Below are 18695 nucleotides of genomic sequence, written 5' to 3'. Positions count from 1 at the left end.
ACATCTCAGCCTCCTGAGTAGCTGGGATTACAGGCGTGAGCCACTGGTGCCGGCACACTGAGCCCACTTATGGTTTTCATAGGGTCCTTGTCCTGCCAACGGTTGGGTGTTAACCCAGCTAGTGACTGGGTGCTCCTGTCACCTGTCCCCAGCATTGCGCACATTACTGGAGGGCTCTGGACTTCCCGAGTGCTGGCGTCAACGTTAGGAGGTCGGAACAGCTCAGATAAGCCATCACTGAGTCGGTCTAAGGACAACAGCTTTATTCCATTATAAAACATATCTTACTAGGGCAGAGAATTAATGTGTTAAAACATGTGCGAGGTAATGTACAGTGTGGAGCCCCGATGACGGACTCACGGCTTACTAGCTGTCAAATGCGAAGACTTCCTACCAGGTTCTAGATTTGACACTAGTGCTGATGAGCGTCGAACTCGAAAAGTGTGTGTGTGTGTGTGTGGGGGGGTGTGGGTGTGTAAAAAAGTGAATTTCAGTTCTAGACAAACCTGACGTGGATCCAGGAGCCATCCCGCAGGGGAGGCGGTTGCTGTGGACGCGGGCTCGGTGCGCGGCCGCTGCAGGGGGGGGGCGGGGCCGGGGGCCAGCGGGCCGCGCTTTCCCGCGTCTCGGGCGGCGTGGAGGGCGGGGCCGCACCAGTCCCAGGCTCTCAAAGGCCGCGTCTCGGAGAGGCACTACTTCCTCTTCTTCTCCTTCTTTCCTTTCTTCTTCCCTTTGCCCTTCTCTTTCTCCTTGCCAGCCAAGTTCAAGGCCGACAGGCGTCTCTTCCCCAGAGGGGTCTTCGCATACCAGTTCTGAGAAGAAAGACACGGTTGGGGAAGGATGAGCAAGGAGCCCCCTTCCAAAGCGAAGGCAGGCCCCGGGGAGGCGGCGCGGGCAGCTGTCCACGCGGGCCATCGCGCCGCACGCCAGCTCCGCCTACCCGACTTCCTGCTCTAGATTTCCGCAGGACCTGAAACTTTACCCAGGGGCTCTGTCGTTTCAGAGAATCACAGAGAACCACTGGGGTCCACACTTCTGCTTCCTGGGCACACGGCTGTGTCCCCGGGGGATGCATCTCCTCCGAGTGTGACAGGGCCGTGTGGTGGATGCACTGTGCAGTTACCGCGTCTCCCGAGGGGACTGCACTGCGCTACGGGTCAGTGGGTGTGCAGGGGAGCCTCAGTGTCCGTGTTTGCACGGCCCCGTGGGTCTGTGAGAGGGAACCTCAGGGCTTACGGACTCTGAGAATCTTCTGTCTAGTGTGACCTGTCCAGTTGCTTCGTGAAGTGCCCACCATTTGCTTCCTCTTGTCTTCTGGGTGCTCTTTAGCTGGATATAAAGACTGCAAGGGTAGTTTATTTCTCCTCAGTACTTTCCAGGTACTGGCATCTGTTGCTGTCAAAGGAGATGGCTGACTGTCCAGCTGCTCTTTCTTTTCTTTTCTTTGTTTTTTTTGCCAGTCCTGGGGCTTGGATTTAGGGCCTGGGCTCTGTCCCTAAGCCTCGCTGCGCTCAAGGCTAGCACTCTACCTCTTGAGCCACAGCGCCACTTCTGGCCTTTTCTGTGTATGCGGGTGCTGAGGAATCGAACCCAGGGCTTCATGCACGCTAGGCAAGCACTCTACCGCTAGGCCACATTCCCAGCCCAGCTGCTATTTCTTTGCAGGTAATCTGGGCGTTTCTAAGCTGGGTGACCTTATGATTTCCTGTAACATACCTGGGTAATGGATTTATTTTTAATGTGTTACCTCAGGAAAATCCTAGCATACATTTCTTCAAATAATTGTTGTTCTGCTATTTTTTTTTCTTTTCTTCTGTCTAGAACGTCTGTTAGTTGAATGCTGTTGTCTTCAAGCTTGTGTTCTGGGGAGCTGAATTTTACATCTGTGGATTCTGTTTTCCTATATGGTTTTCTGAGGGGTGTCCTAGACTGTCCTGTAGCCCACTGGCATGTTCTCCGGTCATGTCCATCTAGAACCCTCTAGGCCACTGGCGAGCTCTCCGGTCATGTCCATCTGGAGCTCATTACTCTCGCTTTTTCCCCCTGAAAGTTAACTACTGTAATATTTATTATTCAGCGTCTGTGTGCCTTTGTTTAAAACTCTGTACATTTCTGATGGAAGTCCCGTATTCACTTAATTTCTTGACAGTCTTAATTATGCTCATGTAAACACTGTTTTGTCTACTTGTACTTTACATTAGATTTTCAAAGTTCTGATTTTTCACATTCACTTTGAGTGTAAAGCTTCATTTTGTCTCTCTCACACTCCTTTTTCCTTCCCCAGCAATTCTGCAATTCCTTCTCAAGGACTTCACTAGGGTAACTCAGGACGACCTGCCTAGCTCGAGGCCAGGAGACCGGCAAGCTCACCGCAACGCTGCTACACAAGGTAACGCAGTTATGGGCTCCGTGTAGGGACTAGGATGTGGGCATCTTTGAGGGGCCACTATTCTGCCTCCTCTACCTCTCTGTAGCTCAAGCTCCTTACTTCAAAACGGAGGGCTGTGGGAGCCATGAGAATTATGATTACACGATTAACACTCAATAGTTCCGTCTTGCCATTTCTCCGGGGTAACTGTGTTTAGTCACAAGCAACTACAGTAGTGCATGGGGCTCACGTAACTCAGAAAATGGATGGCGCTCTTGCATCCATCCGTCTCTGCTCTATAAATGTATCACTTAGCAAATCTATTCGACATAAGCAGTGGTGGAGGGTCACTTCCTGTCTCTGAGAAATGAGGAGAAAAAAGAAAAAAGGAGAAAAATGAAGAGAGCGATGCAGTTTTGGAAGAATGTATGTCAGGAGTGTATGTTCTCTCACTCCGAGGTAAGAGCTCCTCTTCTTCTTGAACAGTTAACTCAGCCCTCAAACACCGGCCAAAGATGAAGAAACCCCCAGAGGTCCCTCAAAACATAAAAAAAACTTACATCGAGGTTTTAATACCTGAAACCTAATTCCCCAAAACCAGGAGGAAAAGCAATAGTTTAGGAGAGAGAATGTAATGGAGAATTTCAGAAAATAATATGATCCTTCACTGTAAGAGGATACATATTAGCAATTAATACAAACACAGCCTTAAGCCAGAAATTGCACAGAATGCTAAATACTAATTAAACAGAATATTCATTCAAACACTTGGCAAACACTTGGTTGGAGTTAAAAATGTTCCCCCCCCCCCACCTTGGCTTTTCTTGTTTGATTAGAGCTGAGTTCGGAAAAATATGGCCGATGGGACGAGCCTCTCCTGTGATCTGTTTTTGCAAATAAGGTTTCATTGGAGCCAAACCGGAAGCGCTGCTTCACGTAGCCCGCAAAGCTGCTCTCGGAACGTGCCGCGGAGTCGGGCAGCTACGGCAGAGGCTGGGCGGCCCTCAGGGCCTGACCTGCAGCCCAACCCACTGGGGTCCCCACGACTCTCACCGTCCCCAGAGGCGTCCGGGGAAGAGTGGAGAAGCCACGCAGTGAGAAGGGGAGTTTCCTGATGTGGAGCGGGCTCTGAGAGGCGACAGCTGGTGAGAACCGAGGAGCCAGCCCAAAGGCAGACCTCAAGGCTCCTGTAGGTCTGAAATGTTTGGCGAGAACATGCCAGAATGTGCTCGAGAACCAGCACCGCAGGGCTTTCTGAGTTCCCATGTAGTTTTCCACTACAAGGACACAGAAAACTGAGCCGTGAAGTCTTTCGTGGCAAATACGGGGCCCAATAGCATTAGCATGAGCGTAGACTAAAGCGACTTCGTGTTTACTATCCGGACCCTCTCCCAAATAGGAAACTCTTGTTCCCTGATGAGAGAAGGCCGGGGCAAGTGTGTGTGTGTGTGTGTGTGTGTGTGTGTGTGTGTGTGTGTGTGTCACAGAGAGAGAGAGAAGAAGGTAGGGAGAGAGAGATTGCTACCTCAAAGCCATTTCGCTCTTCAATTTGATAATCTACGATCTGTCAGCCTGTAAGGTTATGGGCTATGGTTTTTCTAAAAATTGGAAGATGAGTGCTTTATTGCCGAGGCTTAAAGGCTTTTGTGATTAAAAACGGCCCACATGCTGAAATTTCATCGTACGCGGCTGAGTTCAAATTCACGGAGCGCGGGTGCGAGGCCAGGCAGTCCTGGGGCGGGGGTGTGCGGCGGGGGTCCCCCCTCCAGGGGTCCGGCTTACCTTGAAGCTCTCCTCCTCCTCTCTGTACACGGGGCTCATGCTGGCCATGGCTGTGATGAACTCCACCGCGGTCAGCGGCTTGCGGCTTTGCTGCCGGACCCTGCGGTCGGTGAGCACGGTCTTGACCACCTCCACTATGTGTCCCTGGGTGAAGCCGTCGGTGACCTTGGCTAGGCAGCTGATGTTCAGGGCGTTGCTGAGGACCCCCCCGCTGCGCTGAATGATCTTCTTCCACAGCACTGGTGCGGCAGGATGGCAGAAGCGGGAGAAGGGTTAGACACCCCGGGCAGCACGGAGCGCGCAGCCATTCCCGCAGTCACCGCGTACCGGAGCGAGCGCACTGCCTAACGCCCCGCCCCGCCCCGTCCGTCCGTCCGTCCGTCCGTCCCGCCCGTGCTCCGCGCTGAGCTCGGGCTCCACGTGGTCTCCTCTGTAAAGCGCGGGTGGGAAGACTCGCCACACAGCGCCCGAGGACGGTGCAGCCCGGGTGGGAAGACTCGCCACACAGCGCCCGAGGACGGTGCAGCCCGCGCAGGGCAGGTCTCCTGCACCTCGTGAGGCCGCAAAACGTGCCAGGGAGAGGCCGGGCGTGACGACCCAGAACAACGATGACAACAGGGACAGCACGGGGGGGGGGGCACAGCCGCTACAGGACAAGGGCTCAGCCTCCTCTCCTGTGGGGGGTGTGTCCTATGGTGGGTGTGTCCTGTGGTAGGTGTGTACTATGGTGGGTGTGTCCTGTGGTAGGTGTGTCCTATGGTGGGTATGTCCTATGGTGGGTATGTCCTATGGTGGGTATGTCCTATGGTGGGTGTGTCCTGTGGTAGGTGTGTCCTATGGTGAGTGTATCCTCCTGTGGTGGGTGTGTCTTGTGGTAGGTGTGTCCTATGGTGGGTGTGTCCTCCTGTGGTGTGTAAGGTCCTCTCCCTGAGGGCTCCATGTAGAAGCCCCCACCTCACTAAGTCTCCACCCAGTTACCTGGGTAACCTGCAGACCTGGAGGCAGTTACCTCCCCTTTCCCTGAGGTCACCTCCTAATCCACCTGGTCACTAGATATAAGGCAGGGCTGGGTGGGGGTCGCTCGCTCTCTCCCTTCTCTCCGGCCATGGATCATCTTGGCCACAGGCCAGCAGTTCGGTAATAAACTTTCTCTCCTGCCTGAATACCGTGTGGTGTTCTCCTTTACTGGCTACCTACTTTAAAAACCTAACATGGTGGGTGTGTCCTATGGTGGGTGTGTCCTCCTGTGGTAGGTGTGTCCTATGGTAGGTGTGTCCTGTGGTGGGTGTGTCCTATGGTGGGTGTGTCATGTGGTGGGTGTGTCCTATGATGGGTGTGTTCTCCTGTGGTAGGTGTGTCCTATGGTGGGTGTGTCCTGTGGTGGGTGTGTCCTCCTGTGGTAGGTGTGTCCTATGGTGGGTGTGTCCTGTGGTAGGCGTGTCCTCCTGTGGTGGGTGTGTTTTTCTCTGTACTGCTACCATTTCAGTCAGTTACTGGTCATCATGTCTTGTAATTTCCTAGCACTGAAACATGAGCACAGAATGAGAACAGAATATCTGTAAGCACATTTGTATGGCAGATTACAGCAGACCAGGAGGATTCTTACTTAAACACGGAGCTAGAAACTAGACACCCCAGGAAAAGCAGCAAAAGGCAACAGCAAGTAGAGCGCACCGTCCCTAGCAAACACTACTTCTGTCCAAACTTGTAACATCTACAGAAAGGACTCACAAGTCTGAGTGGAGACCTGGCAGCTGAAAGGGGACATGGAGAGGGAGGGGGAGAGCGAGAGAGCGAGCGAGCGCACACACATGCCTGGTGAAGTGCCCAAAGCCAGGGTGCCCCGAGATGCAGAGGCAAGGACTCAGAGCATGGATGTGCATGGGTGGAGTTCCCAATGCGGCACGAGACAGGACCCTCGGTGAGGGCTCACCGCTGCCCGGAGGCCCTCTCTCCCTCTTCACCACTAGGTTGTAATGACCACAGCCTTGAAATTCCCTGCCCAGCCATTCTGCCCCCCCTGCCAGGAGTCTCTGAACCCGACGGCTCATCCGTGCCGGAATCCGGGCAAGTACCCACCGGTGTAGGGGAGGGTGCAGCACCCACCGTCCACATGTACGGTGCTGGGTGTTCCCGTAGTTTGGGTCGCGACTCCTCAACGCATAGAAATCACTGATTTCTTTGAGGAGGTGCAGGAAGAGCGGAGCAGGGGGGTCCCAGCTGGGGAGGGAATGGCAGCCGGCAGAGGAGGGCAGGGGCAGGGGCTGGCGTCCTCCTGTGGAGGACGAGCTTCGTGAAGCAGCTTTTGTAGGAACGGCACCCATGGCTTTCTCAAAGCTCCCCCCTCCCCCCCCCCCCCCCCGTTGGGAGCAGACATGATTTCCTAGAATCAAACCGTGTCCGAGGGGGAAGACGGGAGTTAGGGCCGTCTTCTCAAGCCAGAAGGAAGCGGGGCGGGGAGGGAAGGATCCGTGCCTAACCGACGTGAGGACGTGAGGACCTGGGGTCTGCCGAAGGCCGACGCGTCTCCAGTGTAAGCTGAGCAGCGTGATGTGACCAAGGAGCCAAGCACGGGGGCGTCCCCGACGGCTGTGCGCCCTGGGCATGCGCAGAGCAGCGCTGACGGCGCCGTGCGCATCCCGGCGTGCGCAGTGCAGCACCGAAGGCTGTGCGCCCTGGACATGCGCAGAGCAGCGCCGACGGCGCCGTGCGCATCCCGGCGTGCGCAGTGCAGCACCGAAGGCTGTGCGCCCTGGGCATGCGCAGAGCAGCGCTGACGGCGCCGTGCGCATCCCGGCGTGCGCAGTGCAGCACCGAAGGCTGCGTCCTGGGCATGCGCAGAGCAGCGCCGACGGCGCCGTGAGCATCCCGGCGTGCGCAGTGCATCACCGAAGGCTGCGCCCTGGGCATGCGCAGAGCAGCGCCGACGGCGCCGTGAGCATCCCGGCGTGCGCAGTGCAGCACCGAAGGCTGCGCCCTGGGCATGCGCAGAGCAGCGCTGACGGCGCCGTGCGCATCCCGGCGTGCGCAGTGCAGCACCGAAGGCTGTGCGCCCTGGGCATGCGCAGAGCAGCGCCGACGGCGCCGTGAGCATCCCGGCGTGTGCAGTGCAGCACCGAAGGCTGTGCGCCCTGGACATGCGCAGAGCAGCGCCGACGGCGCCGTGCGCATCCCGGCGTGCGCAGTGCAGCACCGAAGGCTGTGCGCCCTGGACATGCGCAGAGCAGCGCCGACGGCGCCGTGCGCATCCCGGCGTGTGCAGTGCAGCACCGAAGGCTGTGCGCCCTGGACATGCGCAGAGCAGCGCCGACGGCGCCGTGAGCATCCCGGCGTGCGCAGTGCAGCACCGAAGGCTGTGCGCCCTGGGCATGCGCAGAGCAGCGCTGACGGCGCCGTGCGCATCCCGGCGTGCGCAGTGCAGCACCGAAGGCTGTGCGCCCTGGGCATGCGCAGAGCAGCGCCGACGGCGCCGTGCGCATCCCGGCGTGCGCAGTGCAGCACCGAAGGCTGCGTCCTGGGCGTGCCGTGGGCAGCCCCGAGCCCCGTGCACGCTGAGCACGCGCAGACCTCATGGTGTTTCCTCGAGGGCGGGCTCCTGGGAACCAGGCGCTGGTGGCTGCCAAGGGCTAGGCGCACACACACCGAGGTTCTGCAGCCTGCGTGTGTGTGCATGTGTGGGTGCTGCCACGATGCGAGAGTTGCCCAGCTGTGAGGGCCCCTTGGTGGGGGGCTCTATCGGGTGGGAAGGCCCCCTGCGTTCCTCTTTGCTTTCCCGGCCTGGGCTCCCCTCATCGCCTGGATGTCCCCAGCTGGCTCCCGCCGGCCGGCTCACGGGACGGAGGCTCCGAGCATTTCCCAGAAGGGGGAGAGGTGAGTAAGACAATCTGGGTGATCTTCTGACTCATAGCAGCCTTGAGTTCCAGACAGTTCTGAAGACACAACGGGGACCCAACCCATCCAACGCTGGGCCCGGTGGGGCCGGTGATGAATTGGGTCATTAGCCAGACAGACCCCAGGGAAGAGAGGCCAGCGGAGGGGACCATTAGGACTGTGGAGAGGAGGCTTCTGGGCACCAGGCAAGACATTAATCAACTGGGGGTGGGGGGGGGTTCTTTGCAGAGCTAGCTTGATTCGGAGGCTATGAGGGAGGAAGACACGGGCTTGTGTTTGGTAAGCCTTGAGGGCTATGCACCCTCAGGCTGGGCCCCCGGTCTTCACACCGGCACTCCCCCACCCAGCACTTGATGAGTGGGGTCGTGACTGGCTCCACACCTCCGGAGCTCGGCTGCTGGTGGACGGATGGCCCAGCAATGGCTCAGCCATGGATCGACAGCCCTTAAATGACGGGCAGGAAGAGACCATTCTGATCACAGCCAGGCAGCAGTAGTCCTTTTTCAAGATGGATGCCCAGCCACTGTGGCTATGAAAGCTGGGGAGCATTCATGATGTCAGCAAGAGCGGCAGCTGGACAGATCACCACCCGGAGAAAAAAATAGGTCCGGAGCACGTGGCTTAGCAGACAGGGCCTTTGGCTGATGGGAGGTGATTTCTGCCAGGTTCTCAGCTGCCCACGGGAAAAGGGCTGCTTCTCCTTCCTCTCTCAGGATGATGTGACACGGGGCAGAGGCCCAGGAAGGAACCCATAGCACAACTGAGTCTTTAAAGTGCCCAGCATTGATCAAGAGAACAAAACAGCCCACACCAACGGCTTCATCTCCAAAGGGCCGAGAATTTCATCACAGAACAGAAAGAAACCACTCAACCCACAGTCAAGAGTAATGCCCTAGCCTCCTCAAATCAATATCATCTTACCTCGATTCATTAAAGTCACTTACAATGTGTGCGATAAAAAAGGATAGGAGAGAGAGAGAGACTGACAGAGGGGGAGGGGGAGAGGGAGGGGGAGGGGGAGGGAGGGGGAGAGGGAAGCGGAGAGGGAGGGGGAGGGAGGATGAATGGCATATGGGAAGGAGAGTGGGAACGTCCTGCCGGGCCAGGGCATCCTTAGTGGCAGAAGCAATGGCCCTGCCAGGGGCCGCAGCTTCCCTGTACTGCCTCTCCACTGTCCCCATCCCTGTGCCATCTTGCCGTAGCCCCTCTCCATTGCTTTGTTGCCTTACTAACGCCCTCACTGGCCTCTCCGAGCTGGGTGGGAGCAGTGGTCCTCAGGGCCATTGAGACTCAGGCGGCACAAGTGTCGGCTCTTTTAGGTCTCGTCCCTAAGATCTCCAACGACACGCTCCAAGCCTTCTTCCTCCAGTGGCCGACTACAGAACCCAGCGTGGGCTTGCGTGGCCCTCCCCTGTGGCCAGGCCCTGGATGGAGGGACACAATGGGGCCCAAAGCCTCCTGTGCTTTCTGTAGGGCACGGATTTGCCGAGCCCAGAGCACGGTTTATCAAGACAGAAGGAGCACCCATTGCAGGCAGAGGGGGTAACAAGCAGGCAGTACGCAGTGTGTGGGGTGGAGGGTTGTTCTCTAAGCAAGTCACGGTGACCAGAACTCAAAGGCACAGAGGGCCACGTATCCCTTTTGTTTTGGTGGTGCCGCTGTGGTTGGAGAAGGAGCATGAGAATCTGAGACTGAGCTCGTGGTTTGCCTTGCCACCATGGATCATAGCCACGACTGCCACGGAGACGCCATTGATCATAACCACTACTGCCACGGAGACACCATTGATCACAGCCACTACTGCCACGGAGACGCCATTGATCATAACCACTACTGCCATGGAGACGCCATTGATCATAGCCACGACTGCCACGGAGACGCCATTGATCACAGCCACTACTGCCACGGAGACACCACTGATCATAGCCACTACTGCCACGGAGACCGTACCATCTCCCGCATTGACGTGTGGCCCCCGCTGTGGCTGCCTCTCTCTGCACTGTCACCCCCAGAGTGTTCGCACTGCCCCACCACCTCTACGAAGCCCCTCAGCGTGGCCACAGCCATCTCCACGCCCCCCCCCAGCACTACCCCTCAGCACTACCACTGCCACTGTGCGGCCCATGAGGGGCCTTGCAGGAGCCACGGTCGTGGCCTCACATCCTGTGTCCTCGGCTGTCGGTGAAGGTGGCTGGCCCTGTCCTTCTCCTCGACCACAGAGAGGAGGGACGCCGTGGGGCGAGACCACAGAGCCTCGTGGGCCTCAGTCTCCCGAGGCTTCTTGCGTGCTCAGGAGGCGTGCCCTCTTGGAGCCCGGCCGCTGGGTGTGCAAAGCTGTGTGGTGAACGAGGGCGGGGCGGTCCACGGTCGTGTTCGGGGCCCCCGGTGGCCAGTACCACTCCCGACACGAGCGCGTGCTACCCCCACGCCCCGCCCTGTGCCGTGCTCGGGAGGCTGCAGCCCCGGCTGGGGACGAGCTCGGCTCGGGCGCTCGACCCTCTGCTCCGCCGGGCAGGGAGTGGCAGCAAACGGCCGCCAGCAGCCCCCGCTCGCCACTCCCCACCCGCCATTCTCGTCTCGTCTCCGTCACCTCCCCCACAGTGCCAACGCGCATGTCCTCGAGGGGGCCCGTGTGGAGCTGACATAGGGCCACGACAGCGCTGCGGAGCTCGTCGAGAGGGGAGGTTTACACGGTCCCCACACTTCCTACTTCAGAGCTGAAAAGAGGGGGGCTCAGGTCAACCTGGTGAGGGCAAACGGGGCTCTATCACCAAATTCTACCACTGTCCAAGCACCGCCTGTCATCTATCACTGTGCTCTATCGCTGTGCTCTACAGCTGTGCTCTCTCGCTGTGCCCTATCACCGTGCTCCATCACTGTGCTCTATCACTGTACCCTATGCTCTATCACTGTTCCCTATCACTATGCTCTATGCTCTATCACTGTGCTCTATTGCTGTGCCCTATCACTGTACCCTATCGCTGTGCTCTATCGCTGTACCCTATCACTGTTCAAGCACCATTCTTCGTGTGGCTTCACCCCTGTTTTGTGGCACTAGATGAGTGATACTCATCTATCTGTCAAAAGAAAAACCAGGACTGGGCACGGCGACTGGCGCTGTAACCTCCGCTGTGTGGGAAGCGGGGACAGGGAGGTTTGCTCTGAAGCCACCTTGGGCAAACAAGTTAGCAAGACCTCGTGTTGCATCGTGCAAGCTGTTGTGGAAGTGTGCGTCTGTGTGATCCCAGCTGTGTGGGAGGCATCAGTTTGAGAACAGCTTGAGGAAAACGTGGGTGACCCCATCTGCAAAATAACCAAAGCTCCGCAGGGCCGAGGCCGGGCCCAGCAGTGCAGTCCCTGCCTGGCAAGAAAGGACGGGAGCGGTCAGCCCCCACGGGCCTTCTGTCACTACCAGAGCCAAGTGTCATAACCCTAGCCAGTTCCCTTCACCTCGGGTAAAGAAAACGTGTCCACACAGCCGAGATTTCCCCTTCACGAGAGCAACCATCCCAGGAATAGCCATTTAGGCCAAGGCCGTCCCTCCCCACGCCCTCCCTCCCCACGCCCGCCCACCTCCGGCAGGGTCTCGGGACACTCACCGTATCTGGAAGCATAGTCTGGCCTGGGAACCAAAATAATTTTTTGGTAAACCTTGCAAAAAGACTGAAGTTCGGCATCAAAGGGGCGCTGTGTGGTCCCCACAATGAGGATCCTGTCGTCGGGTTTCAGGAGCTTCAGGAATTTGGGGAGCTGCTTCTTCAGGCGCTTGGGTTCGTTCTGAGAGGGAGAGAGAGAGAGAGAGAGAATCAGCCCAGGTCGAGGAGAAAGAACGAGAACGAAAGGCAACGCGCCCTTGGGCCTAGCAGGCAGCTGGCGAGGGAACGCGCCGCCCGCACTTCCTAGCCGGGGAGGCCTCGGCTGCGGGCATGGCCCGTCCTCCAGCGCCGGCGCTCGGCGCTGGGCCGGGGAAGGAAGGACGCGCCCGGGGGAGCGCTCAGAGGAAAGCCGGGGCGGAACAATGAGGACCAGAGGTCCCGGGGCTCCTGAAGCCTGTCTCTCCCAAGTGCTTGCAAATGGCTCTGTGGCTCCGGTCATGGGGAAGGGAGCCCTTCCCGCTGGCCCGTGCACCCCAGGGGCCGTCGGCCGGCCGTGTCGCCACAGGCAGCCCCCCCCGGCTTTAAAGGAAGCGCGCACAGACAGGCAAAGAGGAAACGTGGGAAGGAGAATGCGGGGGGCCATGGACTTGGGAGTGCTCGGGAGCACAGTCCTGGCCATCCGTGCTCCCGTGTGGCCGACTGGCTGAGATCCGGTGTATCTTCCTGAGCTTGCCGGCCATGAGGATGTCTCCTCTGGAAAAAGTTATGTATTTAGACCTCCGGCCCATTGGTAAGAGTGGGTTGTCTTTTGAGGACTGAATTGGTACGGTTTAGACGCAAGCCCCTTAGCCGGGCCTGGCGGGTAAATATGTGTTCCATCCTGCGAGTTGGCATTGCACATTCTTGTTATTTTAAATGTTCTTTTGTCTAGTTCTTTGTGCCAAGGAAGAGGAATGTGGAAATGCGCTCTTCTTGGGGTGTCCTCTGGCCCCCTGGGGGCGAGGGCTAGGGAAGGGAGGAGAGTCAGAAATAAGGGACTTGAAGGACAAGATCAGAAGGGAGGCGGGGCCAGTGTCTCCCGTCCCCACATGGTGCCCAGTCACCCATTCACCTCAAGCCCCCTGGTCTTCATTCCTTACGCTCTCCATCCCAATAATTTACTCTTCCCGAGGCAGAATCCCGCTTTACCGCTGACCTCCTGACCTTGCCACCACCAGCGCCAAAAGCCACCCCAGAGCTCCAGTGCCCAGGTGACACTTGAGCAGAGATGGGACCGGGGAAAGTTCCAGCAGAAGACAGTGAGTGCGAAGACGGCGCGGTAGAAAGGCACGTGGCAGGAGTGGATCCGAGGGCAGATCAGCAGGGGCCTCCTGGCTATGCAAAGGCGTTTGCTCCGGAGTGAGCCAGGAGCCAGCCAGAGTGTCTCTTCTTTGATGAAGGGAACGTCTTGGTGTCTTCCTTTGGCAGCGGACGTCCGGGGAAGGAGTCACCGGCTTCAGTGAAGGCCGCACCTCTAATTCTGCACCCTCGGGTGCTTGCTCAGAATTTCCCGCCAGTCGGCACAGGCCCCATCTCATCATGGTGCAGTCGCCCGGGCTTCCGTGCAGACCGCCGCGTTTTATCTTGCTGACGGCCCTTTTGCAGTAAAAAAAAAAAACACAAAACACCCTTCACTTGGATGAGGCGGACACTGTCTTTTGTGGCTGGTGGTTTTGGTGTCACGCTGAGCAGATCATGGCCTAACTCAAGGTCACAAAGATCTACAGATCGATGGCTACCTTTTCCTCTGGTAGCTTGTAAAGGCAGATGCCCTGGGAGCTGGATTTTTCTGTGTGGTGTGAGGTAGGGTTCTTGTTCCTTCTTTCCCAGATGCCTATCTAGGTGTCCTGCACTATTGCCTGAAAAGATAACTTCTGCTTTTTATGGGCCTGGCACCTTTCCTGACAGCCAGTTGTCTGCAAAAGGGCAGGACTCCATTCCGCCTCATGGGCGCGTGTCTCCCGTGTCAGGCCGGCGCTGCTACCATCGCCGCACCGCTGTTGGCTGGGAAGAAAACGGGTGGAAATGGTGGAGACTGTCCTCCGAAGCCGTGTTCCTTTGAAGACTCTTTGGAATTTCCATATGAACTTTAGGGGTTAATGGAGTCTGCTCCCCGGCGTCTCACGGGAGCAGGCCCATCCGAGGGCTCTGGGGAGGTGGGGCGCTCGCTTCCCGGGGGCGGGGGCCCCTCTGCCTGGTGGGAGCGTCTCTTCTGCAGCCCGGTTGCTATGGTGACGGTGCCACAACTCCTCGGGCGGGAGGCCCCGCGGCTGCTCGCATAGCCTGGAGTGGCAGCGGCCCCTGGAATTCATCAGCCCATTTGCATGACGACGGTGGCTCCCGCGTGGCATCCAGAGTGACATCGGGGCGGCGATGGACGCCACGCGCTTGTCTGCTGCCGTTCCCGGCCGTGCACTGCGGGACCCGCCGCCGCCCCCCCCCCCCGCCCGGGCGTCCCCGCAAGCCCCTGCGTGCGGCTGCGCTGCGGCGGGCGCGTCCAAGCGAGCGGTCACACCCGTGCCGCCATTGCCACCGCTGTGCCGCGGCCAGCTCCGCAGCCCTCGCGAAGCCGGCGAGTCCCGGCCGGGCACTCGGGGGACGCGGCGGCTGGAAGTGACCAGGGGTGACCGCAGGAAACGCGGGAGCGGCTGCCGGGTCTCCCGCACCGCCCGCGCCGCGGACGCAGCCACGGACGGGCGGCAGTCTGGGGGAGCCTGGGGGGGAGGCTGGCGCCCCGGGGGAGGAGGGGCGCGGCCCGGGCCTCCGCCAGCCGGCACAGGGCTGTGTTTGCAGGAGTGGCCGGGGCGGGGCCCTCAGGGTTGGACTTGTCTGGAGATCCAGAAGCATCCAGGCTTCTCTAGAGCTCTGGAGTGACATGGAGTAGGCAGGATTGTGTGTGTGTGTGTGTGTGTGTGTGTGTTACAGCGCCATGCACCTGTGTCTCCGAAAGGTCCCCACGGGCCCCTCTCAGGGGAGGCTTGTTGGCCGAGGAGGGTGGGGGGCAGGCCTCGTGGACGAGCAGGCTGCTCCGACGGGCACCGTTGGACGCGGTAGTTAAAGCAATGGAAGCATGGGGAGGTGAGTTACCTGCTCAAGGACCCGCAGTCAGCCAAGCTGGAAGGCAGAGCAAGCCTGCCTTGGGGAGCCCCGTCTCCCCAGGTGCCATGCCAGTGTCTTCCCGTCACCCACCCCGCTGAGCGGCCCCTGCCCCAGGACTTGAGGAGCAGTCATTTCTGCGTCTGGTGAGGACGCGCCGGTGAGGACTTTCTCCCTCAGTGTCCAGCAGGGGGCGCTCGCCATTGGCCTCCCGGATTAAATAATAAACTTCTAAAGAGTTCCTGAAATGACAGGGCAATCAAAGCTCATTTGGAGAAGAGGGGGGAAAAAAAAAATTGAGCTTTCATTCTTTATCCAAATCATCTCTAACCTTCTAAAAGTGATGTATAATACATAAGGTTCAAAAGTGATTAAAATCCTTAGGAATTTAATCAGAAATTCACAGTTAACCACTATTTGCTTTGGTGCAAATTGATGTGGAATAACAATCATGTGTATCTGAATTCTTTTTTTTTTTTAACTTGTGGGAAATTTGCCGGTGATTTGCGGGTGGGAAGTGCGGGGGAGGGGAGCCATTGAAAGGAGAGAAAAGGAGGAAGGAAGCAATTGGCCCCCAGTCCCCCCCCCCTCCCGAGTCCCCCCGGAGGCCCCGAGTGCAAGCCACTCAGCAATGCTGTCCGCGATCTTTTGTTCATCGATTTCAGGCCTTTTGCTATTTATTATTAGGAACAATAGGAAATCCTAATAATAACCCCTGTAACCAACCGAGCAGAGGTCTTCAAATCGTTCCTTTCCTCGGCGTTTGGGTTGAAAATTCTCCCTCCTCCCTTCTCTCCATTTTGGATCATTTTCTTCTCAATGATACCTCATCAAATCAGAACCCCCCCCCCCCCCCGGATCCCTTCAAACACAGACAAGCTCTGAGGCCGGAGAAAGCTTACTGCAGAATATGTGGAACCCCCCCCCCCCCACACACTTCAAGTTTGTCTTTCTTGAAGAGGCAGATTTCCTTACACGGTCAAGGGAGTTCCTGGTAACCCCCCCCCACACACACACACATTCCTGTGGAGGAGAGCAAGGGCCAGAAGGCGAAATGAAATGATGGGGAAATCCTCACCATCTTCTCTGCGTTCGGAACTTTCTTGTAGAAGGTTTTCTCTGTGTCTTGGATCCACACTACCGAGGGCTGGAGCTGCTGGGCCACCTGCAGAGGAGAGGAGAGAATGAAGCCCCCCCTGGGTGGACATGGGGTGGACATTGCTCTCTGGGCCACCCGGCTCCCCCCCCCCGCCCCGCCCCGGCCCCAGGGACCGTAGGGCTTTGGGGCTGGTCCCACACAAGTGGCTGCAAGCAGAGCAGAGCCTTGCAGCTCCGACCCCGCCCCGGGGCGGCACGAGGTCCCGGCCCCTCCACCCGAGGGCCTTCTCACTTCCGGACCCCAGGACGGTGAGCCAAGCGCAGTTTGGTTTGAACTCAACAGCTGTTTTCTGCCGAGAGTGCCGGGAACTGGGCCACAGTTTGAATCAGAGTTTACTCGCCATTCCCAGGCTTATTCAGGTTCGCGTATCAGGAGGAAACTGGTTTTAGCACGGGCCCCTGCCATGCTATTTATCCATCTCTCCTCGGCGGGGCCTTTGTGGCCGAGGCTCCCCGGGACGGAGGCTCTGAGCCCCTCCACGGTGAGCCGGGCTTTGTGGCCGAGTGGGGACAAGACTGAGCGTGGCCCCTCGATAATTGCCACACACCTCACAATCTCTTCAAAGACCCCCGTGTCGGCCGAGTTCAGGTATTGTTGCAACAGTTTGTGCTTTGTGTGAAATTGGGGCAGATGAAAGCGGTTTCAGCCACAGCGAGCGTGTTGTTATGTGTCCCTATTTATACATTTCTTAAAGCATCATTAAGGCCGCGGGCACGGTTTTACACCGAGGCAGTCCTTCTGCGACCGAGGCAAAGATCCAGGGAGACAAGATGGCAGCCCTGTCTGTGTCCCCGGCGTTATTTACGGGCACGTCGGGGCTGGAGAGCGGATTATGCGCATTCGGAGGCGGAAGCGGAGCAGGTGCTGCCGACTCCCACCTCAAACCCTAGGTACTCGGGAGGCCGAGAGTTGGAGGATGGGGGTTTGAGGCCAGCCCAGGCGGACAAGTGCTCAACTCGTGGCTGGGCCCAGGGGCCTCCGATTGTCTGGGAGGATCACTGTGAGGCCGGACAATCTCAAAAGTCCACGAGACGCCATCTCCACAGAGGGAGGCTGGGCAAGGTGGCGTGCCCCGTGACCACGGAACCACGGGAGGTCTAAAGCAGGCTGATGAAAATCAGGGCTGGGGTGTGGCTCAAGTGGTAGAGCACCAGCCTAGGAAGCATGAGGCCTTGAGTTTAAACCACAGTACATGATGCAGACAGCCATACACCCACCTACACACCCACGTGTACACACAGACACATGCTACGCACGAACACATATACCACTTGCATACAGACACACACACAGACACACGAGAAGCTCAAGTAGATACTGACTGAACTTGGTCCTTGTACAGTCCAGCTCCTGGCTGTGTGTGCGGTCCCCAACACAAGACTTTCAACAAGAAAGCAGCGGTCGCCAGGCACCGTGGGGGCGTGTCAAGGACACAGAGTTTCAGAATTCGGAGTCCCCAGTTTTGATCCCCGTCCCCCAGGCAGAACGGGGTGATAGCTTGAGACCGGGCATGCGTCCGGCGTTGCACACGTCTGTGCTCGCTGGCCCCCCTCTCCACAACCGCAGGGATCCACGGCACAGTTCACGTCCTGCTTGCCACGGGGGACACCGAGGCGTGAGGACGGGAAGGGACGGCCACGTGGCCTCAGAGCCCAGGCCACGCTCACGGTTCTGCCTGCTCCTCTCGAGAGCACCGGGGCAGGCGGAGCGATGCCTCGGAGCAGGGAGAGGCCAGGGAGAGGGGGCGGAGGGCCCGCAGCCCCCCCCCCCCCCCCCGCGGCTCACCCGGGCTCCTGCTGGGCGGGGCGGATGGCGCCTGCCAGGGCTCTTCTCTGTCCCGGTCCCGCGGAGTCCATCACTGGCACCCGCGTCCCACGACAACGGTTTCTTTGTCCGACGTCCAGGCTGGGGATCGTCCCTTCCCTGGATTCCGATCCCCAGGGAGAAGGGCGACGGTCAAGGTCAATTCAGGCGGACCGTGGCGGTCATGGATGAAAGCGTCTCCCGGCGCTGTCCCCGCCGACTGGGTGCCGCGTCACATGGTCTCCTGGGTGCGGTGTCTGGCGGGCGCCGAGCGCTGGGCCGCCCGAGGTCAGGTGGGTAACGAACGCGCTGCAGGCCACAGTGATGGCCGCCAACGCCTCTCTCCGTCACCCGCGATCTCTCATTTACTCAAACCGGCACTCTGATGTGTCCACGCAACTCAGGAGGCGACGCCCCGGCTTAAACGTCCCGCGAGTCTCCAAGCAAGTCTGGGGGTGCAGTGGGGAGTGCAGGTCCCGGCGCGGAGCCACGGCGATCCCGCCGAGGGCCCGAGCGCTCTGCCGGCGTGGCGACCCCGCAGCCAGGCCCGGGAGGGCGGGAGATGGCGGCTCTGTCCACCACCATCGCCCGACAGGGAAGCCGCGGGGTCACCTGTGTCACAGTGGGCTTCCGTGTGGGGAGCTGAGGCCTTCCCCTCTACCCTTCCGAGGGCCGGGACTGCAGGTGCGCTCGCCGACGCCGTCTCTCGCAGCCTTCTCACAGGACGCGTCCCTCTCGCCGCAGTGAGCGGAGCTGAGCGCGCGCGGCTCCGGGGCTCGGCTTCCGGCCTCGAGGGCCACGGGACACCCGCCGAGCCACACCCCCGCCATGCCTCCCCCCCCAACACACGGAAGAGGCCACTGAGACGCGGCACAAAGCCCCGGAAGAGCATTAGGGTCTGAGACCAGATTCTGCCTGACCCCCAAGCCCGGGGGGGGCCCGGCGTTGTCGTGGCAACGAG

General features: G+C 58.9%; 1 protein-coding gene across 1 annotated transcript in view; it reads right to left on the bottom strand.

Annotated features, from left to right (window-relative positions):
- Positions 1-692: 692 nt before the first annotated feature.
- Positions 693-18695, bottom strand: part of Iqca1 (IQ motif containing with AAA domain 1) — a 101557-nt gene continuing 83554 nt past the window's right edge. The window contains 4 exon segments of the mRNA XM_048344139.1: positions 693-812; positions 4151-4389; positions 11641-11818; positions 15851-15937. Coding sequence (XP_048200096.1) covers positions 693-812; positions 4151-4389; positions 11641-11818; positions 15851-15937 — 624 coding nt within the window.

Source organism: Perognathus longimembris, chromosome 4 (assembly GCF_023159225.1).
Source record: "Perognathus longimembris pacificus isolate PPM17 chromosome 4, ASM2315922v1, whole genome shotgun sequence".
Taxonomy (NCBI): Eukaryota; Metazoa; Chordata; class Mammalia; order Rodentia; family Heteromyidae; genus Perognathus; species Perognathus longimembris.
This window is presented reverse-complemented; position numbering and strand designations above follow the sequence as displayed.